This window comes from Brachionichthys hirsutus, unplaced genomic scaffold, assembly GCF_040956055.1.
Source record: "Brachionichthys hirsutus isolate HB-005 unplaced genomic scaffold, CSIRO-AGI_Bhir_v1 contig_749, whole genome shotgun sequence".
Lineage (NCBI taxonomy): Eukaryota > Metazoa > Chordata > Actinopteri > Lophiiformes > Brachionichthyidae > Brachionichthys > Brachionichthys hirsutus.
The window spans coordinates 1-17,902 of NW_027180495.1; the positions used below are offsets into that span (position 1 = coordinate 1).

Here is a 17,902-nt window from a genome sequence, read left to right on the forward strand (position 1 = left end):
ATTAGTTATCCTATGATTTATATTGACTTCAAAAATTGTTTAGCATCTGAAAATTTCAATAGACTTAGAAGAGCAGACAGTTTATTCGCCGATCCCAGCAAATACCTTTGTATTCAAATTACTGATTAGAAATCCAGAGAACCGCTTTGAATAATTATTTTATTCTCAATCTAGAATTAGTTGTATTAATTAGAAAAACATAATGTTTGTAATAATTCAAAACAACCCAGTAAAAGTTGTCTACAGTGCAGTTTTACCTGGGCAGGGCACAAAGCAGGGCTGCTTCATCTCTTGTTGGATCATCCTCTTCAATTTGTCTCCACAAAGCTTGTCGTCCACTGGCTGAGGAGGCGACTCAGGCCAGTCTCCCCAGTGGACGACGCATGACAGGCTCCGTCTCTGAAGGCCGTCGCCACACTCTGCACCCTGCACACACACACAACACACACAGGCACATTTGTGTACGTGGCCAGAATACTTCATGTTTGTAACATGTCACTATAATATTGATTTAAGAGGATCTGTGTTGTGTTTTGACATGAATTTGACCATATATGCATTATAAACAGGGGATTATGATGAATCAACTACAGGCGTTACGAAAGAAAACAGTGATGCCAAGTGTAACAGTATTGTCTATAAACCTTGAGGGAGGATATGATATGAATAGAACACACGTTTATTTTGGATTTTGACACACAATCTGAGCCCAAAGAAGCACCAATCCAGGTTTCCACAAAAGAGAATCGAGGCATAATTAAACAATTTGAAAGCATCATTCTTCATCGAGCATTTGCAAAACTATTATTTTAATTCCCATGTGTTTTTCATCAATGTTAATGTGTTGGCGTGTTAATGCAACATGAATGTCACAGAATTGGTGTAAAACCACTGGTGAGAAAGTATATTACATCACCTACAGATTACAAAAGTCATTTCTTCCTGCATCCGTTGGTTTTATCAACAGCTTGTTATGACCAGCTTCTATTCCACTTGTGCACTTTTTATCTTTTGATTGTGTGATGACTGAGTTGCGGTGTGTCTCTGCTGGTTGTGCAACGAATTGCCCCTCACGGGGATAATAACGTTTTCTGATTCTGATTCTTTTTTCTGATTCTACATGAAGCACATGTACAAACAAAATGGGGGACCCACTTATAAAAGATGCTCTTCATAGAACTACTAGTGGTCAAAAACTCCACTTGATATGCAAATCCATCACCATTATTACATTAGGATTTATTACAACATTTAGAGTTATGATAAATGATCTATTATCATTAGTTTTTGCTGTGCTGGGATTTTGCCGAGTAAGCCCCAGCCAATAACAACAGGGTTAAATTTCTGACTCTCTCTCTCGCCTCTTCTCTGTTCATATCATGGATGTGTAAAAAGCTGCAGGTATGCATTTTTGATGAATTATCACAAAGTAGCACAACTGATTTACATTTAATTCGTGCTTTAGCGTGCCATTGCTGTTAAACAATCACAATGTATTTTCTTCTCCGATTTACAGCTTGGTTGTCACTATTGCTGCTTCCTCGCTCCGTTTACAATCACGCTTGCACGCCTCCCCGGCACTATTAGCAACAGCTAATAGTGCCGGGGAGGGGATGGTCAGTCCTCAATTAAATGACCTAATCATTGTGAAAATGGAAAAATAATTTTATATCCACCCCATCATTCAGATTTGCTCCAAAAATGCTGGGCTCTTCCATGACCCATGATTCACTAATGAAAGAAAAGGCCAACAGAGTGCCACAATTCACACAAGCAATAATATAGGTAATACCTCTACTGTGCACGGAGACCAGTCACTCAGCAGCCAAGTGTAACAAGGCCTGATGGGACATGGCTTGATCTGGGCGAGCTGGTTGAGACAAGGCCGACCCTCTTCATGAGCCTCTTGCAGGATCCGGCGGGTGCGAACGGACTGACCTGCAAAGGATCAAAGACAATGCATACGTAAGAACAGACGCATGTATGTACAAATGTCAATGCAATTAGGTCTGCTCTGTACAGATCAGATGAGAATCTACATTTCTAGAACTATAATTATCAAGATGAAGTGCATCTCTGCACAGTCATGGATAATATTAGAACATTTGCATGAATAGAGAATAAATGAAAATGTGGCATTCATACCCCTTGACGGTGCAAGACATGGGGGGAAAATGCATCAATGCACAAACATAAAGGTCCATAAAATAAGAGTTAATAAAATGAATGACAGAAATGAAAGATGATCATCCTATTGGGAGTGAGAAGAGGCTGCGCCTTCTCTTCAGCCTGTGAAATATTTCCCTCGTGACAAAGAGGAATTAGCGTGACTGAACCATACATCTGTGTCACTGTGCCACTTTATGCTCACATCTAACAGTTTCCTACACTAAGTGCTTTGTTCAAGTGAGTCATTAATCATGTGTGAAAGAAAAAGTTTTGTAAATGGGAACAATAAAAATAGCTGCCTATGGAGCAGCCCTGCATGGCAAAGCAGTAACGGCTACCGTGTTGCATCCTGCGAGACTCAAGCAAATCCATAGAATCCGTCAGACATCCAGTCAAGGCAGAACTTGCATGTACTTGTGTTACGATGGTGGAGATGTATGGGGAAAACTGCGTTCTGCTCCACCGACCGTCTCACAAATCAAACCCAAAAGCATCAACAATCCTGTGAAATCCTGACAAAACAAGATACCCACACTGCACATCCATCACCGAAGCAGAAGACTGTTCTTCTTCGTCTACGAGAGGGAAGTGAGTGAAAGGCAGAAAAGGAGCCACAGTTAAAAAGCCAGAAAGCCCAGTGTAAGTGTGAGTTTATCAGAATAAGGTTGTTAACTAGGCGGAGACGGACGTCGAGTGACAAATTTAAATTACCGGTAATGAATTTAAGAATAAACTGTTTAGTCTCTAATTAACGGAATAAGAGGTGTCCCTTCTGGGATATTGACTTTTGGAGGCCGGAGAAACAATGCATGCATCTAGGTCAAATCATCAACTTTGCAAGTGGCGTTTATGACATGGCTTTCTCAACGTGATGCCGAGCGGTTGGTAATTACCGGTTGCTTATTTGAGGAAGCTGTATATTTTAGTGAGGAACACTGAATAATTTCTGACATCCAGAAAGGTCAGCTGCATAAAATCTAGGTTGAGCCAACTTGAAATACAACATTGTATGACAAAGTTGATGGTATTTATAAAAAAAAATCGGGCTAGATAAAGAATGATAATTAAGTGGGAATATTAATAAATAACCGGGGGGAAACACACACACACACACACGCGCCGTTCACCACATAATGAGGCTTTGGATTCCTTATACTAGTAAATATTAATGCATTTAAATGTATTCATGCACAATTCGACATTTTGGTGAATGCCTGAGTCGACGGTATAATGAGGCACTCGCGGTGGACTTTGTGTCTGTTCATCCGAGCGGTGTTCCCATTGGTTTCAGTCGCGTTTGTTTGCTTTAATGCTTACCTTGGCTGCCGCAGGTATGCGAGCATTCTGCCCACGGTGACCAATCAGAGAGTATGCAGCTCACGGGACAGTCGACCACGCAGCTCTCTGACAGCCTCCACTTGTTTATCAGGCCAAACTGCAGAGAGCAAGAGCAGAGCTGTGAAGAGGGCTGCTGAATTATTTCCACCAAAGAGATAAAGAGAGCGCCTTCATTTTCAAGGTATGGGCCGCAGTTCATCTCCGGACAGGAGGAATTAAATATTAACTCTATTTCAGATGATATTGGGCCACATTTTATGTCGGGGAATCATATTATCAATGTGCATTAAGCAGATGGAGCAACATCCCTTCACGTTTGTCTTGACAAGATGTAACATTGGTGAAAGTTTTAGTCTCGTAATACAGTTATCTTGTAAAATGCAAACTTTACTCCGAAGATATGATGTTTTCTCATATTATTTTCACTTTTATCACGATATCTTTTGTACCGACCCTCAGTATGACTTAATAGTCCTTCGTTTACTATATATTTCCCTGGACAAAGAGAACCATTGCTAAAGAATAAATGCACGGACCTGCCATTGTGGAAACAAGTCCAGATCACACAATGAATACCTGCTTGCACTTTTGTGATTCCACAATCTTGCCATCGCTGCGAACGCAGTCCAAGAGACGCAAACGTGATCCCCGACCACATATGGCATTTTCACTCAGCTGACATGTACTCCAGTCTGCAATACACACACACACACAGTTATGCAGCAACATATGTTATTTTCACTGTCAGACCAGCTTGTAGTCACATTCATTCATCTTAATAAATTGCACTGGAATTACAACTCTGTCTATAGTGTGAGCCACTGGGAGCTGCCCAGTCTTAACGCCTCATCATGTAACTTCAGGCTTGCTGTGCTGATCTGATCATCCTACCTGAAAGTCTGTGCTGGTAGGTAAAGCAGGTGCTGCTGACAATGCAGGGCTCCGACTGGAACAGTTCTGGACATGCTGGGCTTTCCGAGGCTTGGAGTCGGAGCACATGTCTACTCCTGTTCCTCGCTGTTAATTGGTCACACTGCTGCACAACAATAAGAAAAGACAGACTAGCATGTCATCGTCAAGCATGAAGGCTGTCAGACATAAGGGAGGCTGGGATGTAGACAGCTGGCATCAAGGCATCTTTAAGCAGAAGAAAGATATTAAAGGCCATGCTTATTACCTACTGGTTAACATATTCTGATTGAAGTGTCATCAGTGGTAATGTTGTAACTTTCTGGAACATAAAATGTGGATTTATCACAACATAATGAAGATTTGAACACGTGTGAGTGGAGCCGCTGCCAACATTAGCTCAGGTTATTCATCCAATAACTTCAGATCCAGACATAGGATGACTTCAAACCCTCTGCGTAATAGTGACGAGGAGAAAAACTAGGTCTACAAAATGACTAGTATTTTCTTTCAACAATTCATTGGCTTTCTATGAAGCTTCCCTCTCTTATTGCTTCTGAAAAGAAGAAAAATAAACACACATAGATGCAGGACATCTCTGAATATATAATGGCATTGAGAAAACACTTTCTGTGGCGAAGAATAGGTGGTTTCTGCGTGACGATGAGAACAGCCTGAGCATAACAGTAAAAGCAAATTTACATCTTTTATATCCGCTCACCAAAGGCATCGAGAATAACTGGGACACATGTTTGAGTAGAACTATTTGACATATATAAATTAAGTACGGCATCCTGCGTGCTATAAATACTGTGTTGTCAGAAAGAATGTCCATCTCATCCTGTAAAGTGGGTTAACTGGGAGAAGTTGAATTTAAAACAGTATTGACTCACACTGGAAGCAGTTGCATGTGTGGGATAATAATTGTCAGGAGACTTATGAGAACTGTAAGAGTAGGATTAGCAATTATCTACCCGGGGACAGTGGTAGCAGGAGCAAATCACTTAAGCCACCCTCATTAATGAAGACAGGTGCGAAGGATGTGGGGAAAAAACGTGCGGAGAAACCGTCAGCTGTGTTTCTGAGGAAGAAGAAAGATTCTACCCGTAAAGGTCGTCACACTGAGCTGCAACTGTGTCTGCTCCTGATGCATCGAGTCTTGCACCTCAATCACCTTCGCCTCCTAATGAGAGAGTTCTGCACATTGCTCCTGAAGATACTGCAGCCATTGCACCCAGAATGCTTGATTATTAACTGCAGCCGAGCTGCGCGTGCCCATTTGTATGCTGTATTAGAAAATAAGTCTCTACAATCTGAAGGCTAAATTGTTCTTTTGGTTGTTCACACCATTTAGAGTCATGTTAAAGATACCTGCACGTATGGATGTAAAAATATTAATTTGCATCTACCATAGGTTGCTATAAATGTTAAACCACTAAGTATGAAATACCAATAGCTTTGGCTCTAATACACAAATTGCCTCACAGTTACACGTTCCCTGCGATGCAGATACCATACTGACTGGGGATTCTTTACTAGTGCCGTTCGTTATCTACAAGTAGAATCGATGCTGCATTCCTGACCTGAGTTAAAATAAGCATGTGTGCATAGACTAACAGAAAACCTGAAGAGTTCTCACACAGCATAAAAGAAGATATTGTCAGAGGGTGTGCTTAATAAATAGAATGAGAAGTTAGCAATGCTCCACCCCTACAATTCAGAGCAATAATAAATGAGTACCAGTACCAGTAACAGTTTTCTTGTTTGTCTTCTGCTCCTTTCTCTCTAAATCTTCTGGAGGGAACAATTATCTATTTCTACAGGGAGTTACAGAGTCGCCTCTGACTTCAAAGTGTTGATTCTCATCCCTGACCATCTCACATCCAACTAAAATTCACCCCATGCTGCTGGCAGAAACAAGCTTTGAATTGATAGGTTGCTGAAAATGAACACCATTTGGCAAAGGGTGTTTATTCTTAGAAAACAATTCATATTATTTGTTACCCTGAAATCGGCAAGTAACCGGAAAATTGGTAGCTAAGATAGAATATACGTGGAAAAAAAAAATCAATTTAACACAAAGGTGGCTAAAAGTTTTTAAAATAAATGGGCCTCATATAACCTGCGTCGGTTTGTTAACAAGGAAAAATCATTATAAATAGGGTTTCAAGATTAACTGTATGCAAAAATCGACTAAGTGAAGTTGCCTCATTGCAGGAGATTAAATACAGCTAAATTGAACCAGTCAACACATATTGAACACCCCAAGAGATGACGCATAACGCAAGGAGAACAGAAACAATCATGTAATATAAAAAAAAAAATGAATCAATGAGTTAAAAACAACAACATTGATGTGTGCATTAGTCCAACTGTATAGACCCTATAACCTACTTTAGGCTACTATTTAAAATAGCCACTGTCAAAGACATGATGAAGTTCATGAAGCAACCCAGTTTGCATGTCTGAACGCTGCCTTTGTTGTAGCAGCTCATACGGAGAGAGCAGGATGTGGGACGGCTCACGGGGGAGTCTCTCTACCCGCCTAAGTGGTATTCAAAGAGAACTGATGCTAATGCATTTTGGTATCAAATAATTCCATGGCAGGTTGAGATGTGCTGGTCATCAAACTATGCCAACATCCACATCCTGATTACATCACTATTTTCTGTTTGACTCCAAACAGACATAATGTTATTAGACAGTGCGAGGGCCACAAAACCCCTACATGCGTTTATTAAATGAAGATGTTGAAATAGACAGTTTAAATGGATTTGATGCTTTGTAATGAGGAGCAAACAAATCCAGGTGATTCTCACTTGACGACGGAGTTACGTTCCGAAGGCCATTTATACTGTACATATGCACGTACTCACTCACAACTCCGCAGCCATTGCATTATTTGTCACTAAACACAAATGTCCGAAAGCTCGTCATAACTCCGAATTGTCGTTAAACAAGTTCAACGATCTACTGTGCTACATGTGGTAACTATTTCAGGGTTGAATTAACTGTTGAAAAAAAATACTATAAAAGGTAATTGAAAAACATTGAGGCTAATTGCATAATATCTGTATTGTGTTTTCTCAGCCTTGTTCTCGCTCTAGTTCCGTGTTTCAGTCCAATGAACTGCTGTGTTTGACAGAAAACCTATAACACGGACCCAGTCATGTGTGACCTGCAGCCTGTGGCCACCAAAAAGTGGCACAGGTTACATATAGTACTTCAGGTTATGGGCTAACCTTTATGGGAAATGGAATCACACTGCTAATAACTGTATTTAGGTAATGTTATAAGAAGGTGCAAGGCCAAACTAATGTTTGCGGGGGGGGGGGGGGGGGGGGGGGGGTAAGAGACTGGAAAATACAGGAAATGAGAGAAAGTCAAAATTAACAGTTGAGAGAAAGACATCATGTTACAAAATAAAGGCAGTACAAACTAAAGGGAATGAAAACAGTAAAAGATAACAAAATAAAATGATACCCCGACAACACTAAATAAAGGCAATAAAATAAAGGAATATTACAATAAAAGACAGCATCCCAAAAGGCAACTAAAATCAATTAGGCTGTAGAACAGAATGATCAAAGACGAATAAACAGGATGGCGTTACATAAATGCAGTTCTGTAAAGATGTGTTTTGAAAGAGGCTACTGAATACGTGAGCCTTATAGTCTGGGATTCCAAAGCTGAGGCACCCAAACCGCGAAAGCCAGGTCACCTTAAGAACCCCGCCCAGAGATATAAGGTCGGGCGCTGGCTCGTAAAGCCTAATTAGTTCTGTTATGCCACACGGAGGCGGATCTAGCCTTGCTTTAAAAGTGACCAGTAAGATCTCAAAAAGAGGGTGATGACATGGTGATGTCATCTGTCAAAGCCAGTAGAAGCCGAACAGCGGAAGGTGGAAGGAGTGATTTCGGTGGAAGGAGTGATTTTGCTTGACGTTAGTTTTGTGGTTACAGGAAAACTGGGTGGATATAGAGCTACAGATCAGATTATTATTTCTTTTTTTATTATTACTTCTTTTTTATTCCCTGAAGATGTAATTTTGTGTATTTCTGGGAAGTCTATAGAGACGTCGCAGAGCTAGTTATCATTTACACCAAATCTATTTAATCAGAAAATAAATTGAAGCTGGTTAGAGTAAAATAAGTAATTTAGGCATTCAGTAAACTTTCAATGTATATGACATAAATGTGACTTGACATGCAGGAAAGGGAGACAAGAGAGAGACACTTATAAAAACCATTATAACAACAAATGTCAGAACAAACAAAAGTCAAACAAGCTCCCTCTTCTGTCTACAGTGGCTTTATTTAAAAAGATCATTTAGAAATGACACATTATTTTAGGCATATTTCTCGGGAACACACAACTTGTCATCCAACTAAGAAAAAGTTGTTCGATCAATGCTTCTTACCAGAGGGCAGCTGCTCCATGGTCCCCAGGCTGTTGTCACACAGTCGTTGGGGCACGCGAGGAAGCAAACCTGGGCTGTGGGTGGCATTTCCTCCTGATCACATAGACCGTCTTCCACACTGCTGGTTCCCCCACTTGTTGCTCCCTTCTTCACACATCTGCCAGAGCAGTATATGTAGGTGTATAACAAGTCTCAGGGGGGAACTTCTAAGTCTGACTTAAAATAGATAACACAATTTTTCACAGGTAGCTCATTTCTCTCGCAGAGTCTCTAAGCTTTGTCCCAGGCGTTCTTTAAACATTAGGCTGCACACAATGGAAACATGGGTTATAAACGAGTATTTACTGGACAGAAATGAGAGCACTGGGGTGTGTGCTCAAGTTAAAGACAGCTAATGGAACTTCTGGGTCTGAGAAGTTCAGCCAAGGTGAAGCGCTTTAAAACTGCATTTTCTCCCCTGGCCAGCAGGGGGTGGCTCTATTGTTTGCAATAGCGATGTGATGGCGTACAAATAGGTACCTACTCTCTAATATCCATCAAATTACCTTGTTAAACCATTTCCTAGTTACTTCATTGTTCATATTATAGCCTCATTATTAATAAATTACACAGGGTATGCAATAAGATGTGATATAAAAGGTATTATCAAATCTTTAGTTTTAGGAAAGAGTTCCGTTTCAGCAAATATTTCTTAAGTATTTCATCTGAAAACTGTCAGGTCTTTCAGTCTAAAATTATGTACACATTTCTAAAATGTAGAAAATAACTTTTTTAACTCATCTTTTACAGTGGCCTTCTGCAAGCTTGACTGGGGCCAGATTTTATTTCAATGGCTGTGATTTGGACCTAAAGGTAGGCTTAGACCAAATTAGATGATTTTAGCTTTTGACACAGCCCAGTGCCCCCCCCTCCCATTTCTGATGGTGCAGGGAAAAAGTCAGCATGTCACTTCTCTCCTCTGGCTAGTTTAAGTACTAAAAAGGCACTGCCAAAAAATCAATGAAAATGGAAAGCTCATCGTGGAGCCGAGGTTTGGTTTGAATGTTTATTTCCACTGGCATTGGCAGTGCCAGGAGTAGTGTCAGCGCCAGCTAGAGGACTATGTCCAATCTACTTGCCCAGTGTGTGCTGCTGTGCTGGGCGAGCAGCCTGCCAAGTCCAACAGGCTCACTGACCTGATCTTGCGACTTTGGACTCCCTCCCCACAGGCTGGCAGGTCATCCACGGTGTTGATGGTGCACATGGACCAGGGCTCAATCCTCCACATGTATTGGCTGCATTCACTGTGGCACCGCACAGCCTCGTACACCTGTACATGTAAATGTGCACACGCACACACACAGACACACACACCAGAGACACAAAACACAGAAGGAAAAAAGGAAACACATGAAGGACGATCGTAAGGAAGCAGTCGAGTGAGGTACCTGAAAAATATAGATATTTACATCCTTTGTGTGAGGAGGAGGTGGATACACTTGTAGAGAATATAGACACTCATTTTTCTTAGTACAGCACTGAATGTCGGGTCAAATCCTTGGAGCTTTCATGTTGAAGGATTATTTTATAGACTACAGAGCTTCATTGTGATTTTTAGATTCTCTTGACTTTTTATGTCAAAAGACCATTTTTATGACAAGTTTCGTGCTTAAGAACACAACACCGGCTCACATTGACTTCTTTTCCCCGTTTCCTTTTGAACTTCAAATACGGAGTTAAGAATGTATTGCTTTGTATATTGCACATTGCTTCCCTGGGATGTTTTGAAGTCTGCACAACACCCAATTAATGGAAGATATTTGTGCTGCGCTGTCAGTGATGCTGAAGTCTAATAACTGGATTATATTTCATTTATTTACCTTTTCTGCTTTCAGACTATGACATAAATCATAAAGTAAAATATCGGATTGCCAGGTAGACTTTTTACCAAAGAGACCAACACTAATGGATGAAAGCGTAAGACTGTTGCAAAGGGCGATGGATTATCATTCTTTACATTAAAAACACATGAATGCATGATATGGTGAGGACAACATGAGGCACGTAAACCGGCGATGACATGGCAGTAGGCACTTGCGCTGAGGATGTAATTGGGTGGAGGTTGAGCTTATTCCCTTCTGTGTATAACCAAGGGAGCAGCCAGTGCAATGCTCCTGTAAACACATGTTCCCTCTCAATCTATGTAACAGTCTGCCTCAGTAAAAGGTATACTCCAGAGGACACTTTGTGGGAAAAGCTATGACAAGCAGTAATGGGTGTTTATGTGCGTGTGTGTGTCTGTGCACAGACTAGTGAGCAGGAATGAATCTGGAGTATTCCCTCCCCTACGAGCCACACAGATGCCCATTACACACCCTCATCATCTTCCATCTGTCTCTGCAGATGCCCCTGCTGGGTAAACTGGCAACTGATATGCGCCCACTTTCTCCATTACAACTTTAAATACCCAATTCTAGCTCAACAGTTAATTTTTTATCACCAGACAAAGACTTTATAGTCGCCTGCTGCAGTATACCACGGTGTATTTATTCTACATTCTTTCACTAACTCGATTTGTTCTGTGAGACATTTTGTCACCTTTCCACATCAGGTGTCGGATGAATATTTTAACACTTGTTGCGACATGGAGAAGAAAAATATTGGAGTTGCTCCCAGGTATATGATCTTATGTCAGTCACGTTTACAAGGCTCTGTCATCCTGGAGGAAAGAGGGATCGAGCCGCAGTTCGAATCACCCACAGGCCAGATTCTCTCCCGATCTTGTTATGACAATTGTGGAGTCAAATATATATTATTTAGATGAGCAGCAAGGGAATAATTATTTCCCAACTTGAGCATATTCTGGATTTTTCTTTTTTTACAGAAAATTTACTTTTCTCCTAATGCTATTTTGAAAATGTCAGTCTGAGTCCCTTCAGGAAAAAAAAGCAGATGGAATATGGTCCAAATGCACTTCACATAATTACGTCCACCAATGTAGCACTCCCTCCAATTACACGATTGTTCTTTCTTTCTCTCGACCGGAAGGGTCACGGGAGTATATGTGAGTTGGACAGATCTGGCATGCATTTTGTCTTCATTAGCTAAAGCAGAGTATATGTACAGAATGAACAACACTGACCTGAGCCTGCGTGGATGTCCATATTAGCAGTGCATGACAAGCCAGAAGTTGGGCAGGGGAGAGAAGAACAATGATACGATCATTAGTTTAAATTTTCCCTGTAGTAACAGAAATGTATGGGGTTTTTTTTTTGTCTTGTATTTAATTTTCATCTTCATTCTGCTCTCTGTTCCATTGATGGCGTAAAGGATGATTAAGTACTTCGACATCTACAGTGGATCTAGCAGTGCTGGATCTTTTGCCAAAAATGAAATGATTCATACTGCTGAGAGAATTTCAAAGCACTGCGGTTGGTTGTGCAATGGCAAGACCTGCAGCTGAAGGCGACTCTGAGACATGAATTTATCTGTGTTGGTGGTGAGACGGAAGTTGGCGTAAATGAGCATATGCTCAGAAAGCTTTCTCGTCCTCCGTATATCGAAACAAGGTTACGAAAAATAACTGCTGTCAAAACAAAAGCAGTAAGGCTGCGCCAATGTATTTTTCACAGAACAAATAAAGTCACCTGACCCAAGACGGCACAGACATAGATAATTCTGAAGTAGATTTTTACTGGCCTCACATGATGCACGTGTGAGTTAAATGCTGTTTGTGTCATGACGTGACAAATGGTCAAAGCAAGAACATGTTTCCATGGTTATTCCACAAATCCTCCTGGAAGCCCAGACAGTCTCTTTTTCCATCTTCATTCCTTTGTGAATGTGAACAGAAAACGCTAAGGATCAGGTTGACCGATTCATTTTTTTAAGAGGCAATTATTCATGGGCAGTAAATTTACAACAGTATGATTTTTGAGGGGGGGTAAACTGCAGTTGATTTTCCATGTGCATGGCTTTGCAAGTAAGGTAAATGCTTGTTGAGCGCTCTCATTTATGGTTTGAGATATTGGATATTGCTTCATCCTACGCCGGGGAAATGAAACGCACATCTGCAAAAACTTAAACCCCATGCAGACAGACATTCGTAAATGCAGACTGCAACTGTCTGAGTAAATTATCCATAACATTCAATCCTCTATTACAGAAAATGACGCGCAAGAGGACACGTGAGTGCCGACTAACCCTCCCACAGGGGTACCACTGGATTCTAAAAAGAGGAATACAACTCAATGTGTGGCAAGAATATATAAACTCTTCTATTAATGTCAGTAGGCACATGGATTAGCTGACGTACAACTGCTCTGCTGAGAAACAGGAAATAAAAATAAATAAATCCAGCAAAATAAAAATAAAAAATGGAAATAGCATTCTAATTCTGAAAGATGGAATTCCATAACATTAAAAAAAAACATTTTGCAAACTAAAGCAACAAGAGATCTTTAATCATAACAGGTATTACAGGAACAACAACACACGGCCTCAAGTGAGATATGGCTTCTAATTTAAACTCTTACTGCTAAAGACTTAAATGACCCAAAGGCCTTACAGGATATTCCCCCTGGACCCAACAATGTCGGCTACACCACAGGGCAAAGGCATGAATCTGCATAATTAAACTAATTATGGACCATTAAGCTTGATTTCCAGCTCTGAAAAAATCTCAATTTCTCATTTAGTTTGTCATCCATTAAAACCACACAGCTTGACAAGACATGAAATTATTAGCATACATTTAGCCAGCACTTAACCATACACCAGTTTTTAATAAGCAATGGTCAAAGATCTTTTTTCATAGATATGCAAAATCAGGGTTAGAGCTAATCTAGTTTTAGAGCCGAGTCTCTCTTTCGTAGGTCAAATCCAGAAACCAAAGAGCTTGCACCTCTGCCAGCATAATGTTCATTAAAACAGGACTATTCGGAAAACATTCCAGGTTGTATCAAAACTGAATCATGCAACATTTTTTTGTCAGCATGTCTATGAAAGAGGAAATATGTGAGCATGTGGGGGTGCACAAAGTGTGTGTTCAATTTTGTATCATCTTGAGGGGATCATCAATCACTGCACTCATCGCCATAGTGACAGTTGCTTTACTTGAATCTCCTTCATGGAAAATTAAGCACCTAATTCCTTGTCCCTGGAAACCTCCTCCGAGCAGTTGGATTAATGTATTCATCATAAAATATTTCCTTAATATTGCATATAGATGTATTTTTATTCGAGATATAACTTCTTACTTTTGCCACGTGTATGAAAGACTGCTACATATTGGTGGAATTGGTGGATGTTTCATCTCTGTACCCCTCTCTGCTCCTGCACTTTCACACAGTTCAACAACACATTTTACCCATATTTGGATTATAATCTGGATTTGTTCCATATTTAGATTTAATTGTGCCCAGCGGTGGAATATCATTATCATTTTTTTGTTTCTAAATCTAATTATTACCATTACATTTAATGAAATTGACAAAAATATAAATTCTTCCTTTGTCCAAAATTGATCGGTAGATAAAATGTCATCACAATTCATTGTCAATTTCTTTTTAGAAAAAACAATCCAACAAACCAGATGATCTCATGCAACTCTCATTGGTATAACTAAAGTGAGTGATGCATGTAAGCAACTTGTACTTCAATGGAAATAAAAACATTTAATTATTAAGTCTAATAACACCTTGATTCATTTGGCATGTCTTCTTAAAACATTTTTTATTCTGCTATCTCTATCGGTTTCGTGTTGGTTTTATTTCATCTTTGAGTTGTTCTCCAACAGCCATTCGTACAAGTACAAAGTTAACTTTATCATTTAAAATAGATGTTATTTCACTGACACTATACTATCAAAATACTTACAAGTCAAATTAACAGAAATAAATAACAGGATTTTATGGAATTAATTGAGAGGGAAAAAAGGAGCGCTTTCTTTGGAATTACCTTACAGGCTCACAGCAATTATGCAACAGCTGTGTCTCTAAAATACTCCTTCCAATTGTGAAAGGATGAGCATATTTAATATTCAGTCCGTAAATTACAATACACTTAGTTTTTTCTATAAAGTAATTACAAGACATAAGCTGTGACTAACCTTTGTATATGAAGTAAATGCTAAGAGCCATTTGAGCAGCCAGAGGCATTAAACCACTAATACTGCACTAATACAGCGCCCTTTGACCTCTCGCGATGCTTTACGCAAACACATTCACATACAGTGAAACGCACCACTTGCTCTTCATGAGCACTAATCATTTATGCAGTCCCTCAAACACCCCCCAGACTCCATAGAGTACCTAACTTTTGGGGCTGTTGATAGATAAAATAGTAACACATGCCTTAGCACCGCTCTACATTAATTACACCTTATTTGCCTTCAGCGATATTTCATTCTAATGGACAGAAATGAATTAAGCACATGGCTGCATTCTGGTAAAACAAATAGTTTCCTCCGTTTCTTTTTCATGACATCTGCGATTCTTCCATTCATTGGGCCTGTTCTGGGCTGTTGTAGCTTTTTTTCAGAAGAAGAACAGCAAACAGATAGATGAAAGAGACATATAAAGATTGGCATTTTAAGAAATTTGCCACAGAACGAGGATGAATCCTAAGTTCTTGAGCAAGTCAACTTCTCCCAGGCTGTAAGCTATTATTTGGATTTTATTTTGCAAACTTGTTGACAGGAAGAATTAATACAGCATGAATTCACGTAAAAATCTTGATGAATGAAAAAATGGGTTTAAGTTAAGGTGAAAAAAATGAAGCACAGTAAAAGCTAAAAAAGTCAAAAGTTACTGATTAAAGAATTTTATCAAATTTTTTCACTCTATAAACACAAAATGTCTTTGGATAAGTGGTAGCGGTTAATATTGTGGAAAAGCAACTGTAGTATGTACAGTTTGCAGCAAATACTGACAATACTTAATGAGCTAGATTACAAATCCTTGGATGATATGGTTGCTGTATGAATCAGGCATAATCAGTGGGTTTATAGGCACACTCCAAAAAATGAACAAGGATAAGGTGCCTGTTTTTATATAGCGGTACTCGAGAAGGAGCATCCTTGCTAAAAACACTCCTGGTCAGTGGGTGGAAGGCAGAAGGCACATGACAGATTCCTTGGTCATCAATCTTTCACCCTGTTTTACTTGTGGGAAACAAAGTGTCCCAGGACATAGTCAACCTCCTTCATTAGTTTGGCTATTTTGGTCCATATTCAAGATACCAATGCCTCAGCGTAGGAGATAATGGCTAAGCCAGGTTTGTATGTGAAATCTGATGCCTTGCTGTGAAAAATAGCTCCTTTGCATTATCGTTGAGTTGGAGGCAGTTAATAAATAGTGATATGCTATCACTATAGGAAATAGTGATTACAGACCTGAAGGAAAAAACAACTATAGATACAGAGTCACCCTTAATATTCAAGGGCGAAAGACAGGAAGCGGCAAGCCGCTCGGAAGTTACCATGTTTGCCCCATCATGTGATGTGCTCTGTCCAGTGAGCAGTACAGACCCACCTGACTTGCTGCATGATGCTTACATGCATCAACTTTGTAGCAGAAGATTCAAGAAATTATTTTCATTACAACCTCAAGAGTTTTTGGCTTGGAGCATACAAAATAGGCTCCATGAAAACCAGCATTGATAAACAGCAGATGGCCATGAGCTCATGGAGTGTCTCTCCAAGTCCAGCAGCTAATCCTGAGACGTTTAACTATAGCTCTGCTGCTTGGGGGGTAATTTATGATCTATATGAACAGCAGTGCAAGCTGCTTCATAACTCTAACCCATCATGCTGATATAAAATTTGTAGAGCCAATCTGGATGTGATGACCTTAAGTTCACCGCACTTGCCTGAAAGTTAAACAAAGGGCCTCTTTATCATAGGCCTAAAGCTAATACACCCATATTAACCTCTGTCTTAAACTAAAAGACAAGAAGAAGATCATGAGGCAACAACGGCAGAAACGACAGCTTTGAATAATGCTAATTCTTTTAAATAAAATGCCGATTTAAGCAGGTGAAATACACAGCTGCTATCAATATAATGAAGTATGGCTGCATGGCATCGCCCAGAAGCAGCTCTGTGGGAGAGGCTATCAAACCCTTCAATAAATGATTGCCGATAATCAACCATTCATCAGCGTCCTATTCTGTTCTTTAAGGCAGGCAGAGCAGCAAATCTCAACGTAATGAGGATAACAAGCAGCATCACCCTTATAGCTCATACTGCCATTTGCTAAGAAACCAAACACCCAGCTCAACTGAGCCAAGACATCCAAAGGTAGCAGGCATGCACTAAGTGTTGAGTCTGGACACTCAGTGTTGACACCGGTGATGTTCACAGTCAATAAAGCCATTTATGAGACAAGCAGTGATCCCAGGTCTCAAACAGCAAAACATGAACCTTTGCCTCGAAGTGGGTGTTTATCGGCTGCCGTGATTATTACATGGGTCATTGCTTGGAGTTGCTGGACGCTGCCCTTAGCAGTGGATAAGGAGGAACACATTATTATTGACAGGCTTGCACGCCGGCAGTCGGCATGCAAGCCTCCTCATCACAAGCTAATTAAAGCATCGGCAGCAGCGTCGAGCAAAGTGCAAATGTGACAGCTCCTGTAGACTGCATGACGTGTGTTCCATATGCATTTTGAATAATGGTATGTGCAAAGTACTCACCGTTAGAGTGCTTTTTTTTACAGTTCCTTCAAACTAAACTCGAATTTCCAACATGGAATTTGTGCACAAAAAAATCTGTGTTGAAGAATCCAGTCTTCTACAAAGAATGCCCCCCCCCCCCCCCACCCCCCCCAAGTACAGCATCGGAAAGAAATGGGGGGAGGGGGGGGGATCATTGATTTGGTTCTTTTATCTGGATCCGCTCCAAAATTGAATGCTTTCCTTCATGGATCATGTTGCACGCTGCACACAGTTTTATGTTAATCTGTGAAGTAGTGTCTTTGTGGCTTACTGACAAAAAGTCAAACAAGATATTGAACAAAGAAACAAAAAAAACAAAAAAACTGAATCTATTATGAAAATGTAATGAGTTTGTCAATAATTAATGTGAAA

The 17,902-nt window shown here is 40.1% G+C and overlaps 1 protein-coding gene across 1 annotated transcript in view; it reads right to left on the reverse strand.

Moving 5' to 3' along the window:
- Positions 1-257: 257 nt before the first annotated feature.
- LOC137915588 (thrombospondin type-1 domain-containing protein 7B-like) overlaps positions 258-17,902 on the reverse strand; it is a gene marked incomplete at its 3' end in the record, with an annotated part of 90,686 nt that continues 73,041 nt past the window's right edge. Inside the window, exons 15-21 of the mRNA XM_068758782.1 lie at positions 10,012-10,145; positions 8,837-8,993; positions 4,399-4,543; positions 4,084-4,199; positions 3,487-3,604; positions 1,793-1,938; positions 258-426 (exon numbers count right to left, since the gene is read on the reverse strand). Coding sequence (XP_068614883.1) covers positions 258-426; positions 1,793-1,938; positions 3,487-3,604; positions 4,084-4,199; positions 4,399-4,543; positions 8,837-8,993; positions 10,012-10,145 — 985 coding nt within the window. The remainder of the gene's footprint in view (positions 427-1,792; positions 1,939-3,486; positions 3,605-4,083; positions 4,200-4,398; positions 4,544-8,836; positions 8,994-10,011; positions 10,146-17,902) is intronic.